Source organism: Rosa rugosa, chromosome 1 (genome assembly GCF_958449725.1).
Source record: "Rosa rugosa chromosome 1, drRosRugo1.1, whole genome shotgun sequence".
Taxonomy (NCBI): domain Eukaryota; kingdom Viridiplantae; phylum Streptophyta; class Magnoliopsida; order Rosales; family Rosaceae; genus Rosa; species Rosa rugosa.
The window spans coordinates 19,084,845-19,109,232 of NC_084820.1; the positions used below are offsets into that span (position 1 = coordinate 19,084,845).

Sequence of the window (24,388 nt, forward strand, 5' to 3'; positions counted from 1 at the left end):
TTTCTTTTAGCCAAAACCCTTAGCCCCATTACAACCGGAACAAAGACCTTTATGATCCTAGGAAAAGTGTGAGGCAATTTGTGGAGATGAGTCAAAGATGTGAGCCTATGGGGCAATTCTATAATTCAAGTGATATATATTCTTGCATGAGATCATTCTTTATTTTTATTTTCCAGAAAAAGCCTTTCCATCTTAACATTTATGTGAGCTATTTTGCTTTTATATATCCTTTGTCTCACATAAACATGAGTGAGTAGAATTACCCAGAAAATCTGAGCGCTTTATTCTGAGTGAAATCCTTGGTGAGATTTGAAGGTTGAAGCTGATTTTCATGTGTCTATTTGGATTGTGGAAATTTGTATTGATTTATGGTTGTCTACACAAGCATGGTTGTTATCGGAATTTATTAGCACTCGATTGAAAATTCTTATGGACCTGTTTTGATGAATGTTGTTATTCGGAAGCTATAAGTTTGAGATTGATTCTCTGAGGTGATTGGAAGGATTAGGAACTTTTCTTTATTCTTGTGTGTTTGTTCTAGTTAGTCATTAGTTTCTATTCTTGTTTTGCTCGAGGACTAGCACAGACTATGTTTGGGGGTATTTGATGTGCTCATATTTTCCTAATTTGTTATGCCTCTTAATCTTGATATTTATGTCTAGTTCTCCTTGTTTATGGTTCATTTACTTATGTTAGTATTTTTATAGGTATGAAGAGCAAGGATGAGAAAAAGAAGCAAAAAGAGAGGAAAAGGATTGAAGGGTGCTTTGCAATCCTAAAAACTGAAGCAGCCTCTGCAGAACAGCTAACTTTGAGGATTAAACTGTACTGATCCAGAGACAACCAGAAAAAGAGCCTTATATGCACGAAAAGCCCCGAATGTCTAGTTTCTGGAGAATTTTACGGTTCGTGATTTCGATATCCCTAGAGGGAGATATGGCAGTTTAAGTACAGACAGTCCAGTCGATACGCGAATCTGTGATGTGTTTCTAAGAGCTCGAGTTTTCAAGGCCTGAATGACTTAGCAAAATTCTGGGAAAATTGATATAGCATTATGGACCGTCTGAGAGCCTAACATATGTTTCCTTGGAATTTTAGAAGTGCCACATAACCTTCTTTTGTGCTAAGTTATTAAGGAGTTCCAAAGGCCTAAAGCAAGAAGGAAAAGTTGCATCTTATAAAAGGAGAATGTGTCAAGATGGAGAAGTACCATTCAATATCAGATTTTCATCAAAGAAAGCTGCTGCCATCACGTGTTCACCTTCCATCTCCATTTAATAAGTTCTTTATGTTTTTAAGATTTTCTATTATGTTTTCTTTGAACATGAATAGCTAAACCTCTTTTCTAGGGCTAGGATGAGGCCCTAGCATGATTGTTTACATGTTTTGATATTCAATTGATGGATTAATAGTTTCTTTTTGATAAATTCTTAATCTCTGCTTGAATTGTTGCTTATGTTAAAGTTCTATTGATTCGCGACCTTTAGGACTTTGCATCTAGTTATCAGAAGATGAATTTGAGGCGTACCTGCAATATACACTACTAGAATTATGCCATCAGACATCACCACTATTAAATCGGTCGGAATTGCACGCGATGTAAAAAATACATCCTAACATCGGTTTATGAAATATCGATTTCTATTGTGATCATAAACATCGGTCGTTAAATTAACCGATGTGTAAAGTCTCGTTCAAAAATTTTGAAAAAACGCGGAGGGACTAAGTTTGAAACTTTTGAGAAACGCGGGGACTAAAAATTTCATTCCCCCCACACTTGTTATTTTTTCACTCGAAACCCTAACTCTCACTTTGACTACGATTGACACCAGCACCTCCTTCGACGCTCTCTGACCTGAGCTCATTCTCTCTCACTCTTGCCTCCTTCCCCTCATGCTCTATTTCCATGGCTACTGTCTCTCCCTCATTAACCACCTCCGTCCCCTCACCGGCGCCATCGCCTCTGCGGGCAAGCTCTCTCTGGCCGCAAGTTGGTGCTTCTCGTCCAACAGAAGGCGGAGTGGCGGGAGAGGAAACGCGCCCGACGCAGGAAGCGACGGGAATCCGGATCCGACGGTGAAACCGGGTCGAGGTCCGAGAAGAAGAAAATCAGAAGAAAGAGAGGAAAATGGAGAGAGAAGAAGACGACCCAGTGAGCGAGGTTCTCAGAGATCGATTCAGCTTTCCACCATCTCTATTGCTGATGCCGAAGGTACTAAAATCTTCACACTCATTAATTCGACGGCTTTTGATTTCGTTTCTGGTTTTTTTCTCAGTTTTCAATTATAGTTCTCCAAGCAGCGAAGAGAAGGGGCATGGAGATATCAGAACCCGTGGTGGCTTGCATTTCCGACTTGACCTTCAAATTTACTGGTATTTTATTTAAAGCTTTGCTGGTTTGCTTTAAAATTGAGAAACGGAAGTAATTTTGTGATTAATTTTTACAGTTCTTATGGCGCATAGCACTGAAGTTTTTCATTGTATTGACCTGGTGGAATGGGTATCTTGAATTCGATTCGGTATCTTGAATTCTTGCTGTGTTTGATAGTGTGAATTTCTCTCAGGTAGTTGCTGGGGTTTCTTTGGGCACCCAAAATATAATGGTGCAAGGTAAGTTTTTGAAAGTTGCTATCTTAATATATACATTATGTCCTGTGTGTGTGTGTCCTGTGTGTCCTCTGTGTAAATACATTAATATATTTACTTTGTTTCTGTGTGTTTACTTTGTTTCTGTTTTGTATAACTTTAATCACTTCATCATAGGATACAGAGATATGGTTTTGATTTTGCCATGACTCTGCAGGTTTGCTGCTTGTATAATATTTGTGGGACTGATGTTGATTAAGGTCCAGTTGTTCATGCCTTTGCGATAGTTACTCTGAACTCAGCTTTCTTCTATGTAGACAAAAGGAAGGTTGAATCTGAGGTCAGTTGACTCATATGTATCTATTTTTATCATCTTCTCAGGCAATATTCATATGGTGGTGAATACTGGTTTTCAGTTTGAACTTATCAAGACTCTGGTAATAATAGATGAATTTACTATTGGCCCTCACAAATTATGTATGTGATTACTGAAACCACGGAACATGATTTCTAGAATGCACAAAACAGGTCGCCCTGTACTTGTTGGCACAACTAGTGTTGAGCAGAGTGATTCATTGTCTGAGCATTTGCAAGAAGTTGGCATTCCCCATAAGGTGTGGTCTCATTTATCCTTTTGGTTTAAGTTGATTACTGGGGGAGTTTGAAATGGAATTAAATAATTTAATGAAAATTGTGTGAATTTAATTCTTTACTTGTACTTTTATCTCGAAATTGTGGCACAAAGCGGTCGTCTAGGGGCAGTTAATATTGTAACCAATATGGCAGGTCGAGGAACAGACATAATCCTTGGTGGGAATGCAGAATTTATGGTGAGGTTGCGTGAGATGCTTATGCCAAGGTAACACCTGAGCTTCATAATAGTTGGTTTCTCTGTAAATATTTACTTACACATGAGATGTCCTGTTCTGTTTTACACACGAGAGTTGAAGGAGTTAATGTTATGTATTGAATACTATTAATTCAATATTATGACTTCTATTCTACTTTAGAGTATTAAGGCTAGCGTACTCTAGAGAGAAGAAGCCGTTTATATATATGAGTTACATACCTTAGATTCCGGCAGTTAAGAATTTATATTTTTGAGCATCCTGCAGGTTTTCTTTACTAAGGTTCTAACCACATTTCATTTTGTTATAATATTCTTGCAGAGTTGTAAAACTAACTGAAGGACTCAGTGAAAAAACTTCTGCCGAAAAAGTCCTAGAAGGTGTGCTTGGTCTTTGATCTTGATACGTAGATGATTTTTATTTTAGCTAGGGAAGTTTAGATATGGCAGACTTGCAATTTTCAATGATTTTATCATCTTGAAACTCAGAATGTTTTTTTTCAAGTTAATGAAAAGCTATTTCCATGCAAACTGTCCAATGAAAAGACCAAGTTAGCTGAGGAAGCTGTGAATTTAGCTGTTGAAACTTGGGGTCAGAGATTATTGACGGAGCTAGAAGCAGAGGAGCGTCTTTCTTACTCTTGCGAAAAGGTGAAACTTTGAAACTTGTCTGAAATTTACAAGTTATTTTCTGAATGAAATTAATTAAATATATATCTTTGTTAGGGACCTGCTTTGGATGAAGTGATATATACCCCAAATCTCAATTATTCAACTCAGTCCAGGTATATTATTCTTTTCCAGCCTTTAGGGACTGTCAAGTTCGGGTCATGCTGAGTATTGGGTGTTTTTAGTGGTTCTCACTGGTAGTAACAGGATTGTCCGAGTTTTGTGAGACATTTTATAGAATGGAAATAGCATAGGGCTATTGGTTCGATATAACGTAGTAGCAACCTTACATCTGGAATGAACCATATGTGATATTATTAATTTGGAACTGAAATCAAGAACTTTCAGAGAATGTTAATGTTTGAATGTACCATGTGTTGTTAATGTAACTGCCCTTTTATCACATTTATTGATGTTTCTCTTTCTATTACATGCATGTTGCTGTGTTAATTGATTGAACCTAGTCATGCATTGTTAAAATATACTTTATCAAGGAGAGTAACAAACATCTCCTTTGATTCTTTGTGCAGGTGCTTCCTCTTCTTATTAGAGTGTGTCAAAATTTGCCTTGGGGATTTGTCAGTGTCTCATGAAGAGGTGCGCATTAAAGTGGTTGAGTAGTTACAGACCTCATTATATATTCTAACTAGCAATATGATTGAGTAAGGGTAGATTTTGTTTAACCCTTTTGTAGTAGCTGTAGTGATTACAGCAGTTGTGAACAAAACTACTATAGTATTTTCTAGTCTTGCTTTGTAATAGGTTGGAGTTTTATTCTGCCTATTTTGTAAATTTTCAAGGATAATGATTTTGGATAGAAATTAAAAGAATTCCTCAATAATCAAATTTCTCTTGTCAAATGTGGATTGTATTTCCAGCAGCAGCTACATATTTTGTGGACATCATCCTCTAAAGAATATGATGTATATATAAAGTTTAAATCAGTTATAACCATAAAAACTGATGTCCACCAAGAGAAATACATCAGTTTCAAAATGAAAATTGATGTCCCATTAACCATAGGAGATCAAATTACTATGTTGGAATCGATGTGCCACAAACTAGTGCACATCGTGTTTTAGATAGAGATCGATGTCCAGTATAAGTATTGCCATCGATGAAGACCAGAAAACTGATGTTACGAAAAACTACAGACATCGTTTTGTTTAATGATTCGATATATTACAAGGTATTAGACATCGTTATTTTACCAGACTCGATGTATTATAAGATGATTGACATCGTTTTTCTCCTAGAATCTGATGTTAATGTAAGTAAACATATCGGTTCATACAATATTAAATTGTGTATACTGAATCTAAAATCGTAGGATATGAGGTAAATTACACGTCAAAATCATGAACAACAAGAAACGTTCATGGGAACCGATGTGTGAAACAGTGTCAGTCATCGGTTTTAAATGAATAACGATGTTAAAATGCATAGTTATGCTGTAGGATCTATATTTCTTTAAGCATTAAAGGCAATAAGATGAGGGTTTAACAACATTTAAACATATAAGATTGTTATCATTTAAACGTATTTACATCGATTTATAATGAGTAACCGATGTGTATACTGATACTAGACATCGGCTAAAAACCGATGTCTGGATTTTCCGGACCTTTCTCATCACCCACTAAGACATCGGTCGGGATTCTTTTTCTCATCGGTTTTTGGCCGATTTCTGATGCCATTTTTCTAGTAGTGATAATTCAAATTAGCTTCATGCGATTAAGAATTGTGAATACATTATTGTCGTACCTGAAGTAATGGTTTGCATGATTCTCTTATTTTCTAAAACGTAATGAGTCCTATATGTTAAATTTATGCCGTACCTGGATAGACTGCATGCTAGGATATACGACCTCTGCCGTACCTGGAGAGAATCATACACTTAAGGAAAACTATGGTCTAAGTGTCGTACCTGAACTTAGATACGGGAATTGTTATCTAAAAGAAACGAAAGAATCCATTGGTTGGTTCAAAACGTAAATAAGATTGCTTGTGGTTGATTCCGACACCCTAGGCTCATCATCATCATATTCTTACCTTTAATCATTATAGACTCTTCTCAATTTCAATTTATTTAGATTTACTTTTTAAGTTTCTGTTTTCGAATAATTTTCTCATTATCATAAACTCTTTCAAAACCGTGAAAATCATAAGTCCTAGTTTGAGCCATTGTGTTTGTCTTAGTTGAATTGTGTTTCTTGTTTTGTGTGTTCTTTTAGTTTAGTTAACTTAGGTTTTCATTTTGTGAAGTGAACTAATATCCTCGTGGGAACGACAACCCCTTCTCTTCCATTACTATACTACATCCACCCTGTATACTTGCAGGAATTCCATCAAGTTTTTGGCGCTGGCTGCCGGGGATAATTTAGTTTGATTTAAAATATTGAATTCCTACTTTAATTCTAGTTGTGTTAGTTTGATTAGTTTTTCACAATTCTATTTAGTTTTTGAAGTCGAAAAAAAAAAAAAAAGTTGTGTTAAAATAAGTCAATCCAGTTTTTATTTCTTTTACGTTCTGGAACTGTTTTGCAAAGCTGATTACGAACTGATATTTTCGTATTTGTCAGGAAGTGTCATATATCACTGGAAAGATACGGAAGTCTAGTTTCCAACGTAAAAAGCGGATTGGGATTCTGAGTTTTGAGCCGGGAGAAATCATCAATAGAGTGGACAGTGTGCAAACCTGGAAGTTTACCTTGACAAAACAGGATTTCTTTTTCCTTTTGTGTTTAGACATAAGCTGTTCTTTTCCTTTTCCAATTTGAGTTAGGCTTACTTTTCCTAGTCATTGTGTCTAAAAGTCAATATTTAACCTCGTGTTCTGGTGCGCGCTCTAGGTACACAAATCTAATTCTTGAAGGCTTATGCACGGAAGACGATCACAACACTTAGATCTTCTTCCTATTGATCACGAACTTGAGAGGACACTTAGACATCTATGAAGGCAACAACTAAGCAGTAGATTACCACCTGATAGGATGGCTGATTTGGTTCTAAACAATGGACAAGATCCTCCGAATAATAATAATCCACCACCCCCACCACCACCAAGGCGCATGAGAGATTATACTGCTCCTACAGACTACACCGCGCCTACTTGTCTCGTCTTAGCACCCATAACTCAGCAGTTCGAGATTCGGCCAGCAACTATTCAACTCTTGCCAACATACTATGGGAAGGAGAATGAGAATCCATACAAGCATGTCAAGGAGTTCTTCAATTTATGCTCAACATTTAATTATACGGAAGTTAACATAGAGTAAATTAGACTTCGATTGTTTCCATTCTCTCTAAAGGATAAGGCGAAGGATTGGTTTGACTCTCTTCCTGAAGCATCAATAAATTCATGGGCAGATCTTTCATCAAAGTTCATTGCAAAATTCTTCCCTACAAGAAAGACAAGTGCTCTACTGACAGCTATTATTACTTTCACTCAACCGGAGGGTGAACCTTTTCATGAAAGTTGGGAGCGTTACAAGGAATTATTTCGTCAATGCCCTCACCATGGTTTTCAAGATTACCAGAAGGTTGAATACTTTTATAGAGGACTAAATCCTCAGACCAGGGGAATGGTTGATGCCACAGTAGGTGGAAGTTTGATGAATAAAACTCCAGAGCTAGGAATCTATTCAGGCTTTTGAGACTATTTGTGAGAACTCTCAGCATTGGGATTACAGTGTAAGAGATCCTAGGGCATTGAATTCTTCATCAACAAAACGAGGAGGCATGTATGAAGTTCAAACAAGGTCAGGTTTGGAGGAACAAGTAGCAGCATTAACTAAGTTATTGACACCATTGGTGAGTAAGGTAACAAGACAGGTCTGTGCCCTGTGTTCTAGTAATGCCCATGAGACTGAGATGTGCCCAGCAAACCCTATGATAGATGAGGTGCAGCAAGTTAATGCATTTAATGGGAGGCCTCGGAATGATCCCTATTCCAATACTTACAATCTGGGTTGGAAACAACACCCAAACTTCTCATGGAGCAATAATCAAGGAGCTGGAATCTCTCAACCTCAACAAAGACAATATCAGCAAGCTTATCAACCACCCCATGTGCAACAAGAAGACCCTTCCATTAAAGATATGTTGGCTCAAATATTGAAGAGAACAGAAAAGTATGATTATGAAGTTGCAACGTTGAAACAAAGCCAATCAAACTTGGAAAAGAGTCAACAAAAGCTTGAAGTTCAGGTGGGACAGATAGCTACTGTTTTAAATAGAATGGAGAGAGGACAAGGCCAATTTTCAAGTCAAACTGAGGTTAATCCAAGAGGTCAAGAGCATGCCAAGGCTATTACCATATTGAGAAGTGGAAAAGTAATTGATAACAAGGTAGTAATGCCTAGAGAAGTTGAAAATTCAACAAAGGAGGCCCTGAACCAAGATGACCAGGTCTTAAGGTCTGATTCCAGAAGTACTTTGTCACCTTTAGATAACATTGAAGAGACCAAAGAAGATGCCAAACTCGTGAGTGGGGACTGCCTAGCAGAAAAAGTACCAAAAACTAATGTTTTTGCATCTACAAAGGCTAAAAAGACCTTAGAGGGGCCAACCCCCAAGGAGAACGTTTTCAACCCTCCTTTACCTTTCCCACAGCGTGCAAGACAAGAGAAAAGAGATAAATATATGGGAGAAATTCTGGAGCAGTTCAAGAAGGTGCAGATTAACATTCCGCTGCTAGACGCCATCAAACAAATTCCTTCTTATGCAAAATTTTTAAAAGAGCTCTGTACTAATAAAAGGAGGTTTGAAAAAGATGAAAAAGTGATGTTATCAGAAGAAGTAAGTGCTGTGCTTCAAAGAAAATTGCCACCAAAGCTTAAGGATCCTGGCAGCTTTACAATCCCATGTACCGTTGGAGAGAAGAATTTTGAGAAAGTCTTGCTTGATCTTGGGGCCAGTGTGAATCTAATGCCCTATTCGATTTACAAAACTCTTGGTATTGGACCCTTGCAGAACATAAATATCTCCCTACAATTTGCAGATCGTTCTGTAAAGTATCCAAGAGGCATAGTAGAGGACGTGCTAGTCAAAGTTGAAGATTTTATTCTGCCAGCAGATTTTATTGTTTTAGACATGGAAGATACAGAGATCATAGGCAAATCTCTTCCCCTCATTATGGGGCGTCCCTTCATGGCTACTGCAGGTACAAAAATTGACGTTAAAGAAGGGTTGTTGACTATGACAGTGCATGATATTACAATTTCTTGGAGAATTTTTAAAGCCTTGAAGAAACCTGCAGATCCTTATGATTGTTTTAGTGTGGATATGGTGCAACACCTTGTGAAGCAATCTTTCATTGAAACAAGCTCTACAGATCCTCTTGAAGTGTGTATTGCTCAACAAGGAATGAAGTTTGAGAATAGTAAAGTGTTGGAAGCTCAAGAAACATTAAATGCTGCTGGTACATATGCACCTAGATGGTCTCCAAAATTTGAACCTTTGCAACACTCTGAAACCAAACTCGTCCCTTCTATTGTCAAGCCTCCTACACTCGAATTGAAACCTCTTCCAGAGACTTTGAAGTATGCATATCTTGGTGATTCAGAGACTCTTCCGGTGATTATTGCTTCAGACTTAAGTAGCTCAGAGGAGGAGAAATTACTTAGAGTTTTGAGGGAGCATAAAACAGCTTTGGGATGGACAATTACAGACATCAAGGGGTTAAGTCCTTCTATATGCATGCATAGAATACTCTTAGAAGATGCAGCTAAACCTACTAGAGACTCTCAAAGACGCCTTAACCCGCACATGAAAGAAGTGGTTCGTGCAGAGGTCTTGAAATTGCTTGATGTTGGAGTTATTTATCCTATTTCAGATAGCGAATGGGTGAGTCCAGTGCAGGTGGTGCCTAAAAAGTCCGGAATTACAGTGGTAAAAAATGAAGAGAATGAGCTCATACTTCCGTATAATTAAATGTTGAGCATAAAGAAGAACTCCTTGACATGCTTGTATGGATTCTCATTCTCCTTCCCATAGTATGTTGGCAAGAGTTGAATAGTTGCTGGCCGAATCTCGAACTGCTGAGTTATGGGTGCTAAGACGAGACAAGTAGGCGCGGTGTAGTCTGTAGGAGCAGTATAATCTCTCATGCGCCTTGGTGGTGGTGGGGGTGGTGGATTATTATTATTCGGAGGATCTTGTCCATTGTTTAGAACCAAATCAGCCATCCTATCAGGTGGTAATCTACTGCTTAGTTGTTGCCTTCGTAGATGTCTAAGTGTCCTCTCAAGTTCGTGATCAATAGGAAGAAGATCTAAGTGTTGTGATCGTCTTCCGTGCATAAGCCTTCAAGAATTAGATTTGTGTACCTAGAGCGCGCACCAGAACACGAGGTTAAATATTGACTTTTAGACACAATGACTAGGAAAAGTAAGCCTAACTCAAATTGGAAAAGGAAAAGAACAGCTTATGTCTAAACACAAAAGGAAAAAGAAATCCTGTTTTGTCAAGGTAAACTTCCAGGTTTGCACACTGTCCACTCTATTGATGATTTCTCCCGGCTCAAAACTCAGAATCCCAATCCGCTTTTTACGTTGGAAACTAGACTTCCGTATCTTTCCAGTGATATATGACACTTCCTGACAAATACCAAAATATCAGTTCGTAATCAGCTTTGCAAAACAGTTCCAGAACGTAAAAGAAATAAAAACTGGATTGACTTATTTTAACACAACTTTTTTTTTTTTTTTTCGACTTCAAAAACTAAATAGAATTGTGAAAAACTAATCAAACTAACACAACTAGAATTAAAGTAGGAATTCAATATTTTAAATCAAACTAAATTATCCCCGGCAGCCGGCGCCAAAAACTTGATGGAATTCCTGCAAGTATACAGGGTGGATGTAGTATAGTAATGGAAGAGAAGGGGTTGTCGTTCCCACGAGGATATTAGTTCACTTCACAATATGAAAACCTAAGTTAACTAAACTAAAAGAACACACAAAACAAGAAACACAATTCAACTAAGACAAACACAATGACTCAAACTAGGACTTATGATTTTCACGGTTTTGAAAGAGTTTATGATAATGGGAAAATTATTCGAAAACAGAAACTTAAAAAGTAAATCTAAATAAATTGAAATTGAGAAGAGTCTATAATGATTAAAGGTAAGAATATGATGATGATGAGCCTAGGGTGTCGGAATCAACCACAAGCAATCTTATTTACGTTTTGAACCAACCAATGGATTCTTTCGTTTCTTTTAGATAACAATTCTCGTATCTAAGTTCAGGTACGACACTTAGACCATAGTTTTCCTTAAGTGTATGATTCTCTCCAGGTATGGCAGAGGTCATATATCCTAGCATGCAGTCTATCCAGGTACGGCATAAATTTAACATATAGGACTCATTACGTTTTAGAAAACAAGAGAATCATGCAAACCATTACTTCAGGTACGACAATAATGTATTCACAATTCTTAATCGCATGAAGCTAATTTGAATTATATTGCAGGTACGCCTCAAATTCATCTTCTGATAACTAGATGCAAAGTCTTAAAGGTCGCGAATCAATAGAACTTTAACATAAGCAACAATTCAAGCAGAGATTAAGAATTTATCAAAAAGAAACTATTAATCCATCAATTGAATATCAAAACATGTAAACAATCATGCTAGGGCCTCATCCTAGCCCTAGAAAAGAGGTTTAGCTATTCATGTTCAAAGAAAACATAATAGAAAATCTTAAAAACATAAAGAACTTATTAAATGGAGATGGAAGGTGAACACGTGATGGCAGCAGCTTTCTTTGATGAAAATCTGATATTGAATGGTACTTCTCCATCTTGACACATTCTCCTTTTATAAGATGCAACTTTTCCTTCTTGCTTTAGGCCTCTGGAACTCCTTAATAACTTAGCACAAAAGAAGGTTATGTGGCACTTCTAAAATTCCAAGGAAACATATGTTGGGCTCTCAGACGGTCCATAATGCTATATCAATTTTCCCAGAATTTTTCTAAGTCATTCAGGCCTTGAAAACTCGAGCTCTTAGAAACACATCACAGATTCGCGTATCGACTGGACTGTCTGTACTTAAACTTCCATATCTCCCTCTAGGGATATCGAAATCACGAACTGTAAAATTCTCCAGAAACTAGACATTCGGGGCTTTTCGTGCATATAAGGCTCGTTTTCTGGTTGTCTCTGGATCAGTACAGTTTAATCCTCAAAGTTAGCTGTTCTGCAGAGGCTGCTTCAGTTTTTAGGATTGCAAAGCACCCTTCAATCCTTTTCCTCTCTTTTTGCTTCTTTTTCTCATCCTTGCTCTTCATACCTATAAAAATATTAACATAAGTAAATGAACCATAAACAAGGAGAACTAGACATAAATATCAAGATTAAGAGGCATAACAAATTAGAAAAATATGAGCACATCATCAATCAATTGGTATCGAAGATTAAATAGTTGAAACATACCATAATTAGGGATTTCATCCTTCTCTTTATTCCCGTCTGTAGCTCTAGGTACCCACAAGTAGGCGTCGTTCACGACCATGTTGCCGCCCAATATACGTCTGTCTCCTCGTCGACTCGGGTTCCGGTTTCTTACCCAGCAACAATGGTGGATAAGTCGACTCTCTTTTAGGATTTTTGGTTTTCAACGGAGTCGGGTTCTGGGTTTTCTCGGATTACGGAGGCAATGGTGTTCCCGTTTTCAGAAATTCAAATTTATGGTTTTTTTGGGAGATTACGAACGGGATTTGGGTATATCAGTTCGACACGATCGTAAAATAGAGGCAGGGTTATTTTCGACAATTTACAATCTACGTGTCACCTCACATTTGCAGCGTGTCGTCTTAACGTTGCCACGTCAGCCACTTCACAGACAATTTGGACGGCGAGGACCGATTTGATGAAATTGGAGAGTTTAGAGACTTTTTAGGTGAAATTGGAAGGTGAGGGACTGAAACGTCAACTCCCTATAACTATAAGTATAGGGAGTAAACAGTAATTTGACCTTTATTTTTCTTCCCACAAAATTATTTTATTTTTCAAAACAAGCCTTAGCCGCGTGGTACTTCTACTCTTGTTATTCTATGCAGTTCACTTACACTTGCGCCTAAAGGGCTAATGTATCGGAAATGTCATTTATACCCTTCAACTACCAACGTATTAAGTATATTATAAAATTGAAAACTGAAAATGGTGAGCCAAAGCTAATGACTCAAGCTCAAAAAGCGAGTAATCCATTTATCGACCCATTTTCAAGTAAAATTCTAACCGAGTTGCCAATGTTTTGTGTTCATATTACTAGCTAAAGTGTAGTTGTACCACCAATAAGCTACTAATCCATTCATGGACTCGTTTTCAAGTAAAACTCCAACCAGATTATCAATGTTTTGTTCGTATTACTACGTACCATCAATCTTCTATGCGATCAAGATCACTACGTACGGGTCGAACTCTAAAGATGGTTCTTTGTTGTTTTCAAGCAACTCTCGCATCAATCCAAGTATATTAAGGGCTTTATCAGGGAGATGGAGTTGGATTTTGGCTTCTCTCTCTTTAAAGTGTAAGGGTTGTTCTGATTTTGCTAATCAATTAGTTTTTTTTTTTTTGGACAGTATCGTCCAGGTGGTTATTGAGAAACATATTTATTTTTCTTCCCACAAAATTATTTTATTTTTCAAAACAGGCCTCACCCGCGTGGTACTTCTACTCTTGTTATTCTATGCAGTTCACTTGCACTTACGCCTAAAGGGCTAAGTTGATCATGATTTCATACATCTCCATTGTTATTCTATCCTTCTTTCCTTTCTGAATGTTACTTGCTTGGAAGTATCAAGTATGTCATTCTTAATTCAGATCTGTATATCTGAAACGCCAAACTATAAGCTAACCTCTTCCATACAAGGAAATTGCCTCATCTTGATCATCCCATAAGCAATGAAGTTATCGTTTATGCTGTCCTGATGGCTGTCGTTTACACTTTACAGTATTATCGATCAATAAGACTATATATATGATGCAGGTATTGAGCTCCCAGCTGCCACCTTTCCCATCCATTTGTCACCCCTTGTTAGTTGTTGCTAGCGGAAAGGGTGGTTGTTTCTGCCTTATGAGGTCTTGGCATTCTTTCATAGACTATGAAATTATGGGTTCTCCTTGGAAACTTATTCCCTGATTCTTACTGTAATCTCATGGTTCGACAAAGTTCTCATTTTCAGCTAGCGCGGCGCGCCAAGAGAGAAACTGTAGATCAGCACTTGCCAAACTAGATTTATCAGGGATCTTTATATTATTGTTAAATAACAATTCTTTGCAGCAAAGTCATTGTATTACAATCCATGAAAATGATAATACAAAGAAAAAATCACGTAAGAAAAATAATATTTTAAAATTGGTGTTTTCTTCAAGTTTTGAAGGGCTGGAAGATGGGACCAGCTGCAAGGATGTCTTCAATCAGGTTATCGTCTTCGCCATCTTGATGTCTATGAAAGCCTCAAAGTTGGTCGTGAATAGGCTGGCCAGCTTCAGCAGTGTCTCTTCATATACCACATAAGAAGAAAGATATCAAAATAAATGCATGAAATCAAACCCTCTGTAAAATCTTAAACCTCCATTTTGACACTACTGCATATAACAAGAGAAACAAACAAATAAATTCATGTTGAACATTCCCCCTGATCTAACCTGAAGTTCCTCCATTTAGCCAAACAGCAGAGAATACATAATGGGCCGATTAAAAGAGACTCAAAGAAAAAAGAAACATAAAGAGCAGGCTATCCCCAAAAGAACAGATGTGAGCAAGTAATCCTAAAAGCTATCCCAAAAAGAAAAGAGTAACAGTACATACAAGATAGTCAGAGTTTGCATCCTAGATTGCAGACCACGGCTTTCTATTAACACTCTGTATTCTTCAATTACTTTCTGAGGGATAACTTTTCGTGAAGGGCCAATGAAATGTCCAAAACTGCAGGTTATATAAGCAGGAGATAAATTTACAATTAATCAGTGTTAGAACCGTAACTTACTACTGATATCCATACGAAATACTATAGAAGAAAGTATGTGTGACACAACCAATTCCTACAGAAGAGAACAAGTGGGGCTTAAGTTGTGTATGTTATGCAAGGAAAAGAGCTACTAATGAAATTTAGAGAGAACATTTGAATCTTTCCCTAGCATATTCTGTCTATGCGATAACTTTCACTGCAATGATCGATATCCCTAGGAAAGAACAGTAATCTCTCATCGGAATTATACTACAAAAATGAATTCTCACAGGTCCTAATATAAAGAAACCGAACGAAGCCAATCTACACATTAAGCAAATACTTAGTCCCATTTGGTTGATTCATTTGCAATTCCGATACCAACATTGGGTCCCTAAAACGGTCATGCAAAACAGATGAAACAAAAAGCAGGGGAGCAACAGTTCTAACCTTATAAAATGCTCAAAATTGCTACTAAACAATGAACTTATTAGGAAGTAAAAGTTTCTTCACATACAAATGACAGTAATCACTCACTTATCAGAGACCCGATAACCCGAGATCTCCTATCCATTGGATCAAAACCCTATTTTTCCTATCTCTCCGACTGGATCGACTCTTCCCTCAAACTCTCACTCTCTCAGTCTCCACTCTCCAGCCGAGAAACAAAAACGGAGAAGCCCTTCCAGCCCAGACGGAAAAACCGACGACCTCCCTCCCTCCCTCAAACATCGCGAACCCAGAAGGCAGAAACATCGCGTCTTGCCGTCTTCGATTTGGTTGATGCAGCCGGCCCCGTCTGGGATTTGGTTGATGAACCATCTTCGATCTGTGTTGGCCATGGCTCAATGTAAGCTTTGCATTTTTGTTGCTCTACTCATCTTCGATTTGTGTTTGTACATCACTCTTTGCCCGTAAAATCTGACGACTTTTTCCTCTTCGTTTGAACCCAGCCCTGCAGTGAGTGCAATTCAGTTTGACAGTTTCATTCGTGACCAGATTTCCCAATTTCTCCCAATGCAATTTAAAGGTTTGCCCTTTTTCCAAATTCTCCCGCTCATTGCAGTTTGCAGCTTTCCTCTTTTCCATTCAAAGCTTCAGTTCAAATTGTCGGGAATTAACTAAATTTGCTTTCTTTATAGGCTTTAGAGGTGATTGAGCAAAACCCAGAGCGGCAGAACCCGAGAACAAGCACAGAGACAAAAGGTTCTTGAATTTTTTTTGTGTTGGTTCTTGATACAAAAATCAGCAAATCCGAACCGATTTGCACTTGTCGGTTCCGGTTCCGGGTTTGGTACTTGAAACTGCAAAACCGACCCGAGGCCAGCCATTGGTTTTATAAGGGAACGAATATATACGAAAAGTCTTTTATACCCTCAATTAAATTAAATTAAATTAAATTAAATTTTCCATTGTTAAATAAAATTAACCTTCTCCCAAAAAGTTTTTATAGCCGCGTCTTCTTCTTCTCTCGTTACTTTTTCAGGTAGTTGATTCAGTCTTCTCTCTCCGAACACGGTCTCCTTCGTCCTTCGATTCTCACAAGCTCGCCAAATCCTGTGAGTTTTACTCTCTCTCTACTTCTTCGATTTTGCTCCGATCGTTTTGTTTTCCCGGTCATCTGTTTGCTTTGGCGGTGAAAATTTTGGTTAGGGTAACGAATTTGGGGCCTTTGCGATTTTGTGTGCTTGCATCGAAAATCCGTCTCGGATTTGATAGTGTATTGGATTTTGTTTTTTTTTTTTGGCAATTGATAATTTTAATTGTGTGAAAGGCAGTATTGATAGGGTTTAGGGTTTAGGGTTGAATTGCTATCATTTGCTTCACATTTGAAACTTAACATCTGGATTGTGTGATGGGGAAATCATCTTTGCCTCCTGGCTTTCGGTTTAATCCCACTGATGTTGAGCTGGTACAATATTATTTGAAGAGGAAGGTAATGGGGAAAAGACTCCATGTTCAAGTTATTGCTGAGGTGGATATTTACAAGTCGGCTCCTTGGGATCTTCCGGACAAATCTTGTTGGAGAAGTGGAGATTTGAAATGGTACTTCTTTTCTCCTAGAGAGAAAAAATATGCACGCGGAGCTAGAATGAATCGTGCCACCGACTGTGGGTACTGGAAGACCTCGGGAAAGGATAGGTCTGTTGTTTACGATAGTGAAGTTGTCGGGTGGATAAAAACATTAATTTTTCACACAGGTCGAGCTCCACGAGGAGAACGGACTAATTGGGTTTTACATGAGTATAGGCTTGAAGACAAGAACCTGGTTGATTTGGGTGTGCCTCAGGATTCTTATGTGCTCTGTATGGTTTTCCAAAAGGATGGGATAGGACCGAGAAGTAATAAACAATATGGTGCACCCTTCAAAGAGGAAGACTGGACTGATGATGAGGTTGAAACTGATGTAGTTCCATATGTAAACATGTCTGAGCCAAACCTTGTTCATGCAAACATGCATGAGCCAGAGCCAGACCCTGATCAAGTACTTGTTAATTCAAACATCACTGAGCCCGATCTTGTTTATGGAAATTTGCCCGACCCATACCTTGTTCATCCAAACATGCCTCAATCAGACCTTGGTTGTGCAAACATGCCTGAGCCATACCTGGTCTTGCCCAGCAACTATAATAGTTCTATTGCTACTCGAACCAATTCCCATGAGTCTTGCGTTTCTGATATCTTGCCACCTTCTAGCAATGTTCTCCAGTCTGTTTCCAGTAATTATGTTACAACAGAGAAACCTCATGTTTCAACCGATGATGATATCATGTCGATGCTTAATTGCTTTACAGAAGAAGGAACTTTCTCCATGGGTGACATTGACAAAAATGAGGAGCTTGATAATTTCATTTATTCGGGAGATGCTAATCCTATAGCTGATCTTGAAATATGTGATACTTATGAAGATCTGGGAGGTTTTAGCAAAGATGGATATAATATCCCCAATGGAGCTAATTCTGGAGCTCCAGGTGAGAATGAGCCATATCTGGAGCTAGTTGATCTTGACAAACCTTTGAATGACAATAATTCTCTGTTTCCAATGATTAGTCCACCTCGTTCTTTTCTTGGAGAAACACCTTATGAAGACTTGTTCTTTTCATGGAGAGATGACTTGTGAAGACTGGATGTGTTAAATAATGTGAACTTCTGAAAATATCATTGCTTCAACATCAAGTTCTGACCTTGATGTTGAATTGAATGAAACTGTTGATTTTGGAGTATGAGGCGTAGCTATTGATTTTGAATTGAATGAAACTGTTGATTTTCAATCTGCTGCTGTTCTTTTAATTGTGTATTTTGATCATGAAATACATATGTATGCAAACTATAGAATTAAGGTTAGTGCTTTTGCAGCTTTGCTTTGTGTATTGTATTTGAAGTATCTATTGTTACATGTCACGGATTCTTCATAATGTTGTTAGCTGAAGTCCAAACTGAAGGGTTTTAATTGGTTGTCAAATTTTGTAGGGCTAACTTCCCAGCTTGGATGGTTTAAGTTATTGGTTCTTATTTGTTTCGACTTTGATTTCCCAGTTTAGTTTAAAGATTTAGAATTGAAGATCGAAAGTTTTGAATTTGATGAGAAGAATTAGTTTCTAAACAATGCCCATTAGCAGCAATCAATTGGTGTTATTTGAAGTTCTTTTTTTTATGCACTGTGTTAATTGCTGTCTATCTTCACTGTGTGATGGTCAGATAGAGCTAGGATTGAGTCATAAGGCAGTTCTTCTTTTATTGCTGTTAATGCTTGATTTGAGATCAAATATTCAACTACCTGGGGTGTAGTACATGAACTCTTGTTTTTCCTGGGTGTCTGTGTTTCTAAGCTTTTCGGATTCATTTTCAGAGAGTATCAGACAAAATTTAGTCAATGAGAGTGTGTGTGTATTTTGCTTTGAGGTTTATCACCGGCAGATTTGCAGTTCTTGCTGTTAGGGTTGGGGCTTTTCAGAAGTTACCATCCACGCTTACATTGAGGAAACTTATATGGATTCTCTTTGCAGATGTCGAATTCTGAATTAGAGGACAAGATTTTCAGCTTGTTCAAGGATTTTATGGCCGGGTATACGCTTAGCTCTGCTAGTGTGTTTTGAGCTCTATTATGAAAAAATTGATTTTCATCAACATTTTGGTATGTTTTCTTTGTCTGTTTGTTTATATCTGGGTAATGTTTTACCTTCATTGTGGTAGGATTGCCAAGTTTGAGGAATTGGTGCCCATGGGAAGCACATTTCTCAATGGCTTTCAGCATGCACTGGGTAGATGTTCTGGTTTATTTTTTTGGTGATGGTTTTATTTGCACTAGTCTGAAGTTTCTTGCCATTTTTCTGATTGAAATTGTACCTTTTTTTAGAGTTTCTTCGACGGCCGGCGATAGATAAAACATCTGAGTTGGTTAAAAATATAATCCAATCTAACGAAACAAAGAGGGTTAAATCATACATTGAAGCTGGATGTATCAACACTGATGATGGCAGGCACAATATAACCAAGTGTAAGTGTAGTTGTTTTTGGTCTTTGGGTTTTCTATCATATAATTTGACGCCCTCCTAGTCTTGTATTAGCCTCTTATTCCCAACTAGGCTGTACAATTTAAAAAATAATTATAACTCAATTCTGCATTCAAGATGTTATATGTGGATAACTTACTCTACAATTGAAACGGGTTATAAGATTTTCTATATCTTTGTTTGACTCTATTAACTTTGTCAGTTGTTACTTTTGTTACCTTCGCCAGCCGTACTTCATTTTATTATGATCTTATTATTGATTACATTGAGTATATGAATATCGAATTATTGCCCTGTTTTGGCTAGCTTTCCAATGTTCACGTACTATCCTACTTTTTCCACGCATTAGTACGACTAATGATTTGGTGCCTTTACTTTTGAGTGTTGCAAATTTCTGATATGTTTTGGTCTGAACGCAATATTTCTTTTTACATGGGGAAATGCGCATATAGAAGTGCAATCATGCCAACTTGGACTTCATGACCATATATGTAAAGGTAATATATCTCTTTCCAAGATTTACCACAATCTGTTAATTCAGTTTTATATCAGAAGTGTTCTTGTTTAAAAGGGCAAGTGAGGTTCTGGTGCCTCTACATCAATATTTGTTATATCAGTTTGTAAAATTAGGTTGTTTGTTTTTACTTAGATGTTGGCACATTCTCTTATTTGTTCCAATGTCACACTTGGCCTACTTGTGAAATAGGAAAAGGTATACTTAACGAACTGGAATGCCTACTGGAAGATGTAAGTGGTGCAATGCAAGATAAATCCTTGTTCCAGGATGACAATTTGGGTGAAAGGTTGAATGAACAAGCATGTATCAATGACAAGGTATCCTTCTTTTCTTTTTGAAGGACTATGTTCATGCTATTTAGACTTTCTGTTCTGATATGTTCCTCAACTTTGTTTGGTCCTTTTTTCCCCTTGACTTTGGTAGTTAGTGTTTACCATTCACTAGAATTTTCCCTGCATTTGTATTTGTATCGATAGCACTAATTTCAATGCACCATTAAAGTAATCAGATAATTGCTTGCTTGGAATTTTGGAGACTTTAGTTGGAACATGAATCCCCTGCGCAAAGTTTGAGAAATTTGGCATAGCAACTCTTGATATTTCTATTCATAAGCTCAGATCCCCTATACATGCCTAGAAGCAAAGTCTGCTGCACAAAGGGTCTGCCTGTCGAGAAAGTCCTTTCCCTCTCTTGAAATAATCAATTAGGTTTAATCGGAAGAAGTTTTGGCCATAGTTTGGTACTTTGGTCAGAGGGACTTGTATTGTAGCTAGTATTTACTACGCTTTATCATATATTTTGAGTTGAAGATAGTTTGGCTGAACTTTAAGTTTTCTCAAGTTCTATCCCTTTTCCCTTGCTTAATGTTAACTGGTCTAAATTATTTCAGTCGTAGTTCAGATATGTATATGTAAAACGCCAAAATACTGACTTAACATCTTATGTAGGAGGAAATTGCCTTGCCTTGTCCCAGAAGAAATGAAGTTACTGATTATGCTGTCCTGATGGCAGTCATTTATCGTATGGTCAAGCAAGAATATATGATGCAGGTATAAACTCCCTGCACCTTTCCCCACCATTTGTGTAATATGTTCTTGACTTTACAGATGTCTAAATGTCAAACGTTACTGCAGGAAAGAATTGTTTCTGCCTTAAGTCTCAAGTCATCTTCCGGAGAATTAGAGAGCTACTGCCTTATGTGGTCTTTGCGTCCTTACATAGATGAAGAAATTATGGGTCATGCTTGGAAACTTATACACTGAAATGTTATCGGAATCTGAGTGGCGACGTTAATTTGCTAGAAGTTCTTACTGTAATCTCATGATCTGACAGTTATCATTTTTAGCTAACAGATTCTGTAGACTAACCAAACAGTTATCAGGGATTCTTTGTATTATTATTAAATAATTCTTTACATCTAGGTCATTTGTATTTACAAGTCATTAACCATCCCAAAGTTTGGTGGTTTGCTTCAAGTTTTGAAGTTCTGAAAAATAGGACCAGCTGCAAGGAGGTCTTCCGTCAGGTTATTGTCGTTGCCAATCTTGCAGTCTGTGAAAGTCTCAAAGTTGGTCGTGAATAGGCTAGCCAGCTTCAGTAGAGTTTCCTCATATGCATTCTTGTTTGACCACTGTAAACCCCAAATTAAAATTGGGGATCATATCAGAAGTTGGACCAAGACTAATCTGTAATAGACAAGGGAAATAGGTATAGAGAAATCTGACTTACAGAGTTCCTTGGATCCATTCTGAAGGCACTCCCTCAACCTCGGTGGGGATCTCAAGTCTGAATCTTCAGTTTTCTTGTGGTCTGCCATCAATAGGCTGCCATAGTGTATTGGCATCGCTAAGTTTCCGGGTGTAGGCTAGCTTAATGCGACTTCCTGATCCATAGCTGCCAGGAACAAAGATAGAGGCTTATATCATCTGCTGCTCTTTTTGGTGTTAATCTTCTGGTTATATTTCGAACTACATACATTATTTACAATTATCTCTATCATATAGAACCTAACTGCTATACCCTGAACCCAAACAATGCCGTTTTGGAAATTGATCATAGTCCTATAACGTTTTTTATGATGATAATTGAATTGCATACCTTCCACCAGACCAACCAGTTTGGCCAGCCATGCAGTTGCACCATGTTTCTGCATCTTCTCAGCCAGCATTGCTGCATACTTGGTAGGATGCAACATCAAAAATGCTGCACCAAAGCAAGCCGAGAATGTTGCCCGTGGCTCCTTCACATCCTCTTCAGTTCCAGCAACCTAAAAATCACCACAGAGCCTCATTAGTCTCCAATTTATTAACCTACTTCAGAAGTAAAAATGGAAGAATAGAAACATTACCAGGGCAGTATAACCACTGATGAAATGGTACATGGTCTGTGCCAGGTTTAACTTGCTGACAGGTGGGAATACACCAAATGCATCACATGGCAAAAGTATCACATTCTTTGGATGAGGGCCAACACATGGTATCTTTTGCGTTGGGAATGTACTGAATGGGGATACGCTGCTCGAGAATTCTCTGCAACCAGAACAAACACAGCTCAGTTTACTTGTCTGGTGTATCAGAAGCTGCAGATGAGGATCAATCCACCTGTAACTTTTGCAATGAAACTCAAACAGCTGCTATGTACCTGTAATAGATTTTGTCACTATAATCCACCTCTCGTGTATGCTCGTCGAATGTGACATTTTCCAGCACTGCAAATGAGATCAACCCAATCATATCAAATATATATCAGTAGAACTCAGATCAAACAAAGAGAGATCATGGTATTCATCTTCATTCTTACATTACACAAAAAGTGAGAATAATGTCTTACCCGACCCAAACTTGATGGCATTCCAGATGTAACGCTCTCTCCCTGGAGAGATCAATGCATTTGGCATAGCAACTACCTTCGGTATTTGATACACCATTCTCACTCCAACAGTGTTCATCATCTCCAAGTAAGTACCTATTGTGATCCGTAGATAGAGTTGTCTTTCTGGTGCCTAATCATTAGCAAATAGCAGAACATTACTAAGAATTGAAACCTAACGTCATATCTGATTTTCTCTCACAAACACATTGCAGCTGCCAGTGCCAAATCTCCAAAGAGTGCATCGATACTATACCTGACAATCCGAAGAAGAGGGCAACATCTCCATCTTTCCGCATATTGCAGCCAGAATGTAGTGAGAGGATGTGTCATTTAGGCATGAGATAGTGCATTAAACTGAAAAGACCTTTCTTCATTTTCCCGGCGTACATGGCGCCAAGGATGACCATTTCCTTGCTAGCAAGGTTGATGTCTACACTAGTAGAGGATGTCATGTAATGAGTGTAACGATTACATGGGAACTGACCGGCATTGTATATAGTGAAGTCTGGAGTACCGAAATTCTCCAGCTCTTCAGGAGTAAGTCGGATGCACCTGCCACAGCCCACACACATAGGTGAATTTTGTTACATTAAACTGATACACATCTTTGGACATGTTTCTCAACCTCTTCAGGCAGGATGATAATACTCGAAAAGATTGTTCATTACTCTTATGCAGTTATGCTTTACTTACATGTTGTGCATGAACAATAAATGATAAGCCCTGGTAGAGACAATCCGCACTTTGATTCTGTTTTCTGGATCCCAATTTAGAAATTGAAGAGCTGCATGAATTAAAGATTCAGACCATTAGTTTCACTCATTCTTTTAACCTACAAGGGCATGAACACAGTCATGAACAATTTGACAAAAACATTAACAATATAACCTTGTCCAAAGAATTCAAGTAAATAAGTAATCCACAGCTCTTTCTCTGTTGACCATGAAAGTTTGCTCATCCATTTCAATTTAGGTGAACCACTACAAGTGAGCACCAAAATTGATCAAGGATGAAATCATATATTGAAGTAACATAGCAGTCAAAAAGTGAAAATGGGCACCTACTTTCCCCACCAAAGCTCTTGCTCAGTGGACTCATCCTTGACAACACGTTTGTCTCTCGGACACCGACCTGTCTTGGCTCCAGAAAGAGTTGCCAATGCGCCACTGCAAGTGATGAAGGACCTTTCTCGTGCTGTAGAGCCTGCTCATATAGCTCTGCACCATATTCATACCATAGCTCTGCTCATGATCTTGTTTCTCTGTTACTGCTTGCATCTCATCATGGACTTGAACAGAGGCAAATGACCAGCTGGGATCTTTGAAGTCATCTTATGTGTATTACACTGCCTGATGGTTGTAATTGTTAGTTTTCATGTCACGAGAGATATTGGGGAATGGTATACTTCACATCCAAAATGTT

General features: G+C 37.9%; 4 protein-coding genes, 1 non-coding gene and 1 pseudogene across 22 annotated transcripts; 4 read left to right on the forward strand and 2 right to left on the reverse strand.

The window, feature by feature from the left end:
- Positions 1-1,822: 1,822 nt before the first annotated feature.
- On the forward strand, positions 1,823-4,942 carry LOC133727497 (protein translocase subunit SECA1, chloroplastic-like). 18 transcript variants are annotated; one of them, XR_009855216.1, is made up of 9 exons: positions 1,823-2,373; positions 2,565-2,610; positions 2,804-2,846; positions 2,968-3,023; positions 3,101-3,200; positions 3,373-3,445; positions 3,756-3,814; positions 3,923-4,084; positions 4,160-4,620. XR_009855216.1 is itself a non-coding variant. In XM_062155088.1 (9 exons), the coding sequence occupies exons 5-9, from the start codon at positions 3,414-3,416 to the stop codon at positions 4,721-4,723; spliced, it is 387 nt and encodes a 128-aa protein (XP_062011072.1). In that variant the 5' UTR covers positions 1,823-2,373; positions 2,565-2,610; positions 2,804-2,926; positions 3,115-3,200; positions 3,373-3,413; the 3' UTR covers positions 4,724-4,942. The 18 variants fall into 18 exon arrangements, 3 of the variants coding, with proteins under 3 accessions (XP_062011072.1, XP_062011070.1, XP_062011069.1); XR_009855217.1 differs by having other exon boundaries at positions 3,115-3,200; XM_062155088.1 differs by lacking the exon at positions 2,968-3,023 and adding an exon at positions 4,633-4,942 and having other exon boundaries at positions 2,804-2,926; positions 3,115-3,200; positions 3,939-4,084; positions 4,160-4,218.
- Positions 4,943-7,526: 2,584 nt separating this feature from the next.
- Positions 7,527-7,628, reverse strand: LOC133727638 (small nucleolar RNA R71). The gene has a single exon (XR_009855315.1). It is a non-coding gene; the product is annotated as a small nucleolar RNA R71 (small nucleolar RNA).
- A 7,399-nt stretch (positions 7,629-15,027) lies between these two features.
- Positions 15,028-16,244, forward strand: LOC133720226 (uncharacterized). Its single transcript, XM_062146462.1, has 4 exons — positions 15,028-15,048; positions 15,559-15,914; positions 16,018-16,094; positions 16,207-16,244. The coding sequence occupies exons 1-4, from the start codon at positions 15,028-15,030 to the stop codon at positions 16,221-16,223; spliced, it is 471 nt and encodes a 156-aa protein (XP_062002446.1). The 3' UTR covers positions 16,224-16,244.
- A 271-nt stretch (positions 16,245-16,515) lies between these two features.
- Positions 16,516-21,520, forward strand: LOC133722650 (uncharacterized). The gene is made up of 8 exons (XM_062149523.1): positions 16,516-16,623; positions 19,072-19,130; positions 19,259-19,326; positions 19,422-19,562; positions 20,034-20,075; positions 20,285-20,412; positions 21,043-21,144; positions 21,229-21,520. The coding sequence occupies exons 2-8, from the start codon at positions 19,072-19,074 to the stop codon at positions 21,355-21,357; spliced, it is 669 nt and encodes a 222-aa protein (XP_062005507.1). The 5' UTR covers positions 16,516-16,623; the 3' UTR covers positions 21,358-21,520.
- LOC133722640 (NAC domain-containing protein 82-like) lies at positions 16,630-19,062 on the forward strand. The gene has a single exon (XM_062149515.1). It carries the CDS (start codon positions 16,920-16,922, stop codon positions 18,183-18,185), a length of 1,266 nt encoding a protein of 421 aa, XP_062005499.1. The 5' UTR covers positions 16,630-16,919; the 3' UTR covers positions 18,186-19,062.
- Positions 21,521-21,613: 93 nt separating the features above from the next.
- On the reverse strand, positions 21,614-24,296 carry LOC133720295 (phosphoenolpyruvate carboxykinase (ATP) 2-like; annotated as a pseudogene).
- Positions 24,297-24,388: the final 92 nt, after the last annotated feature.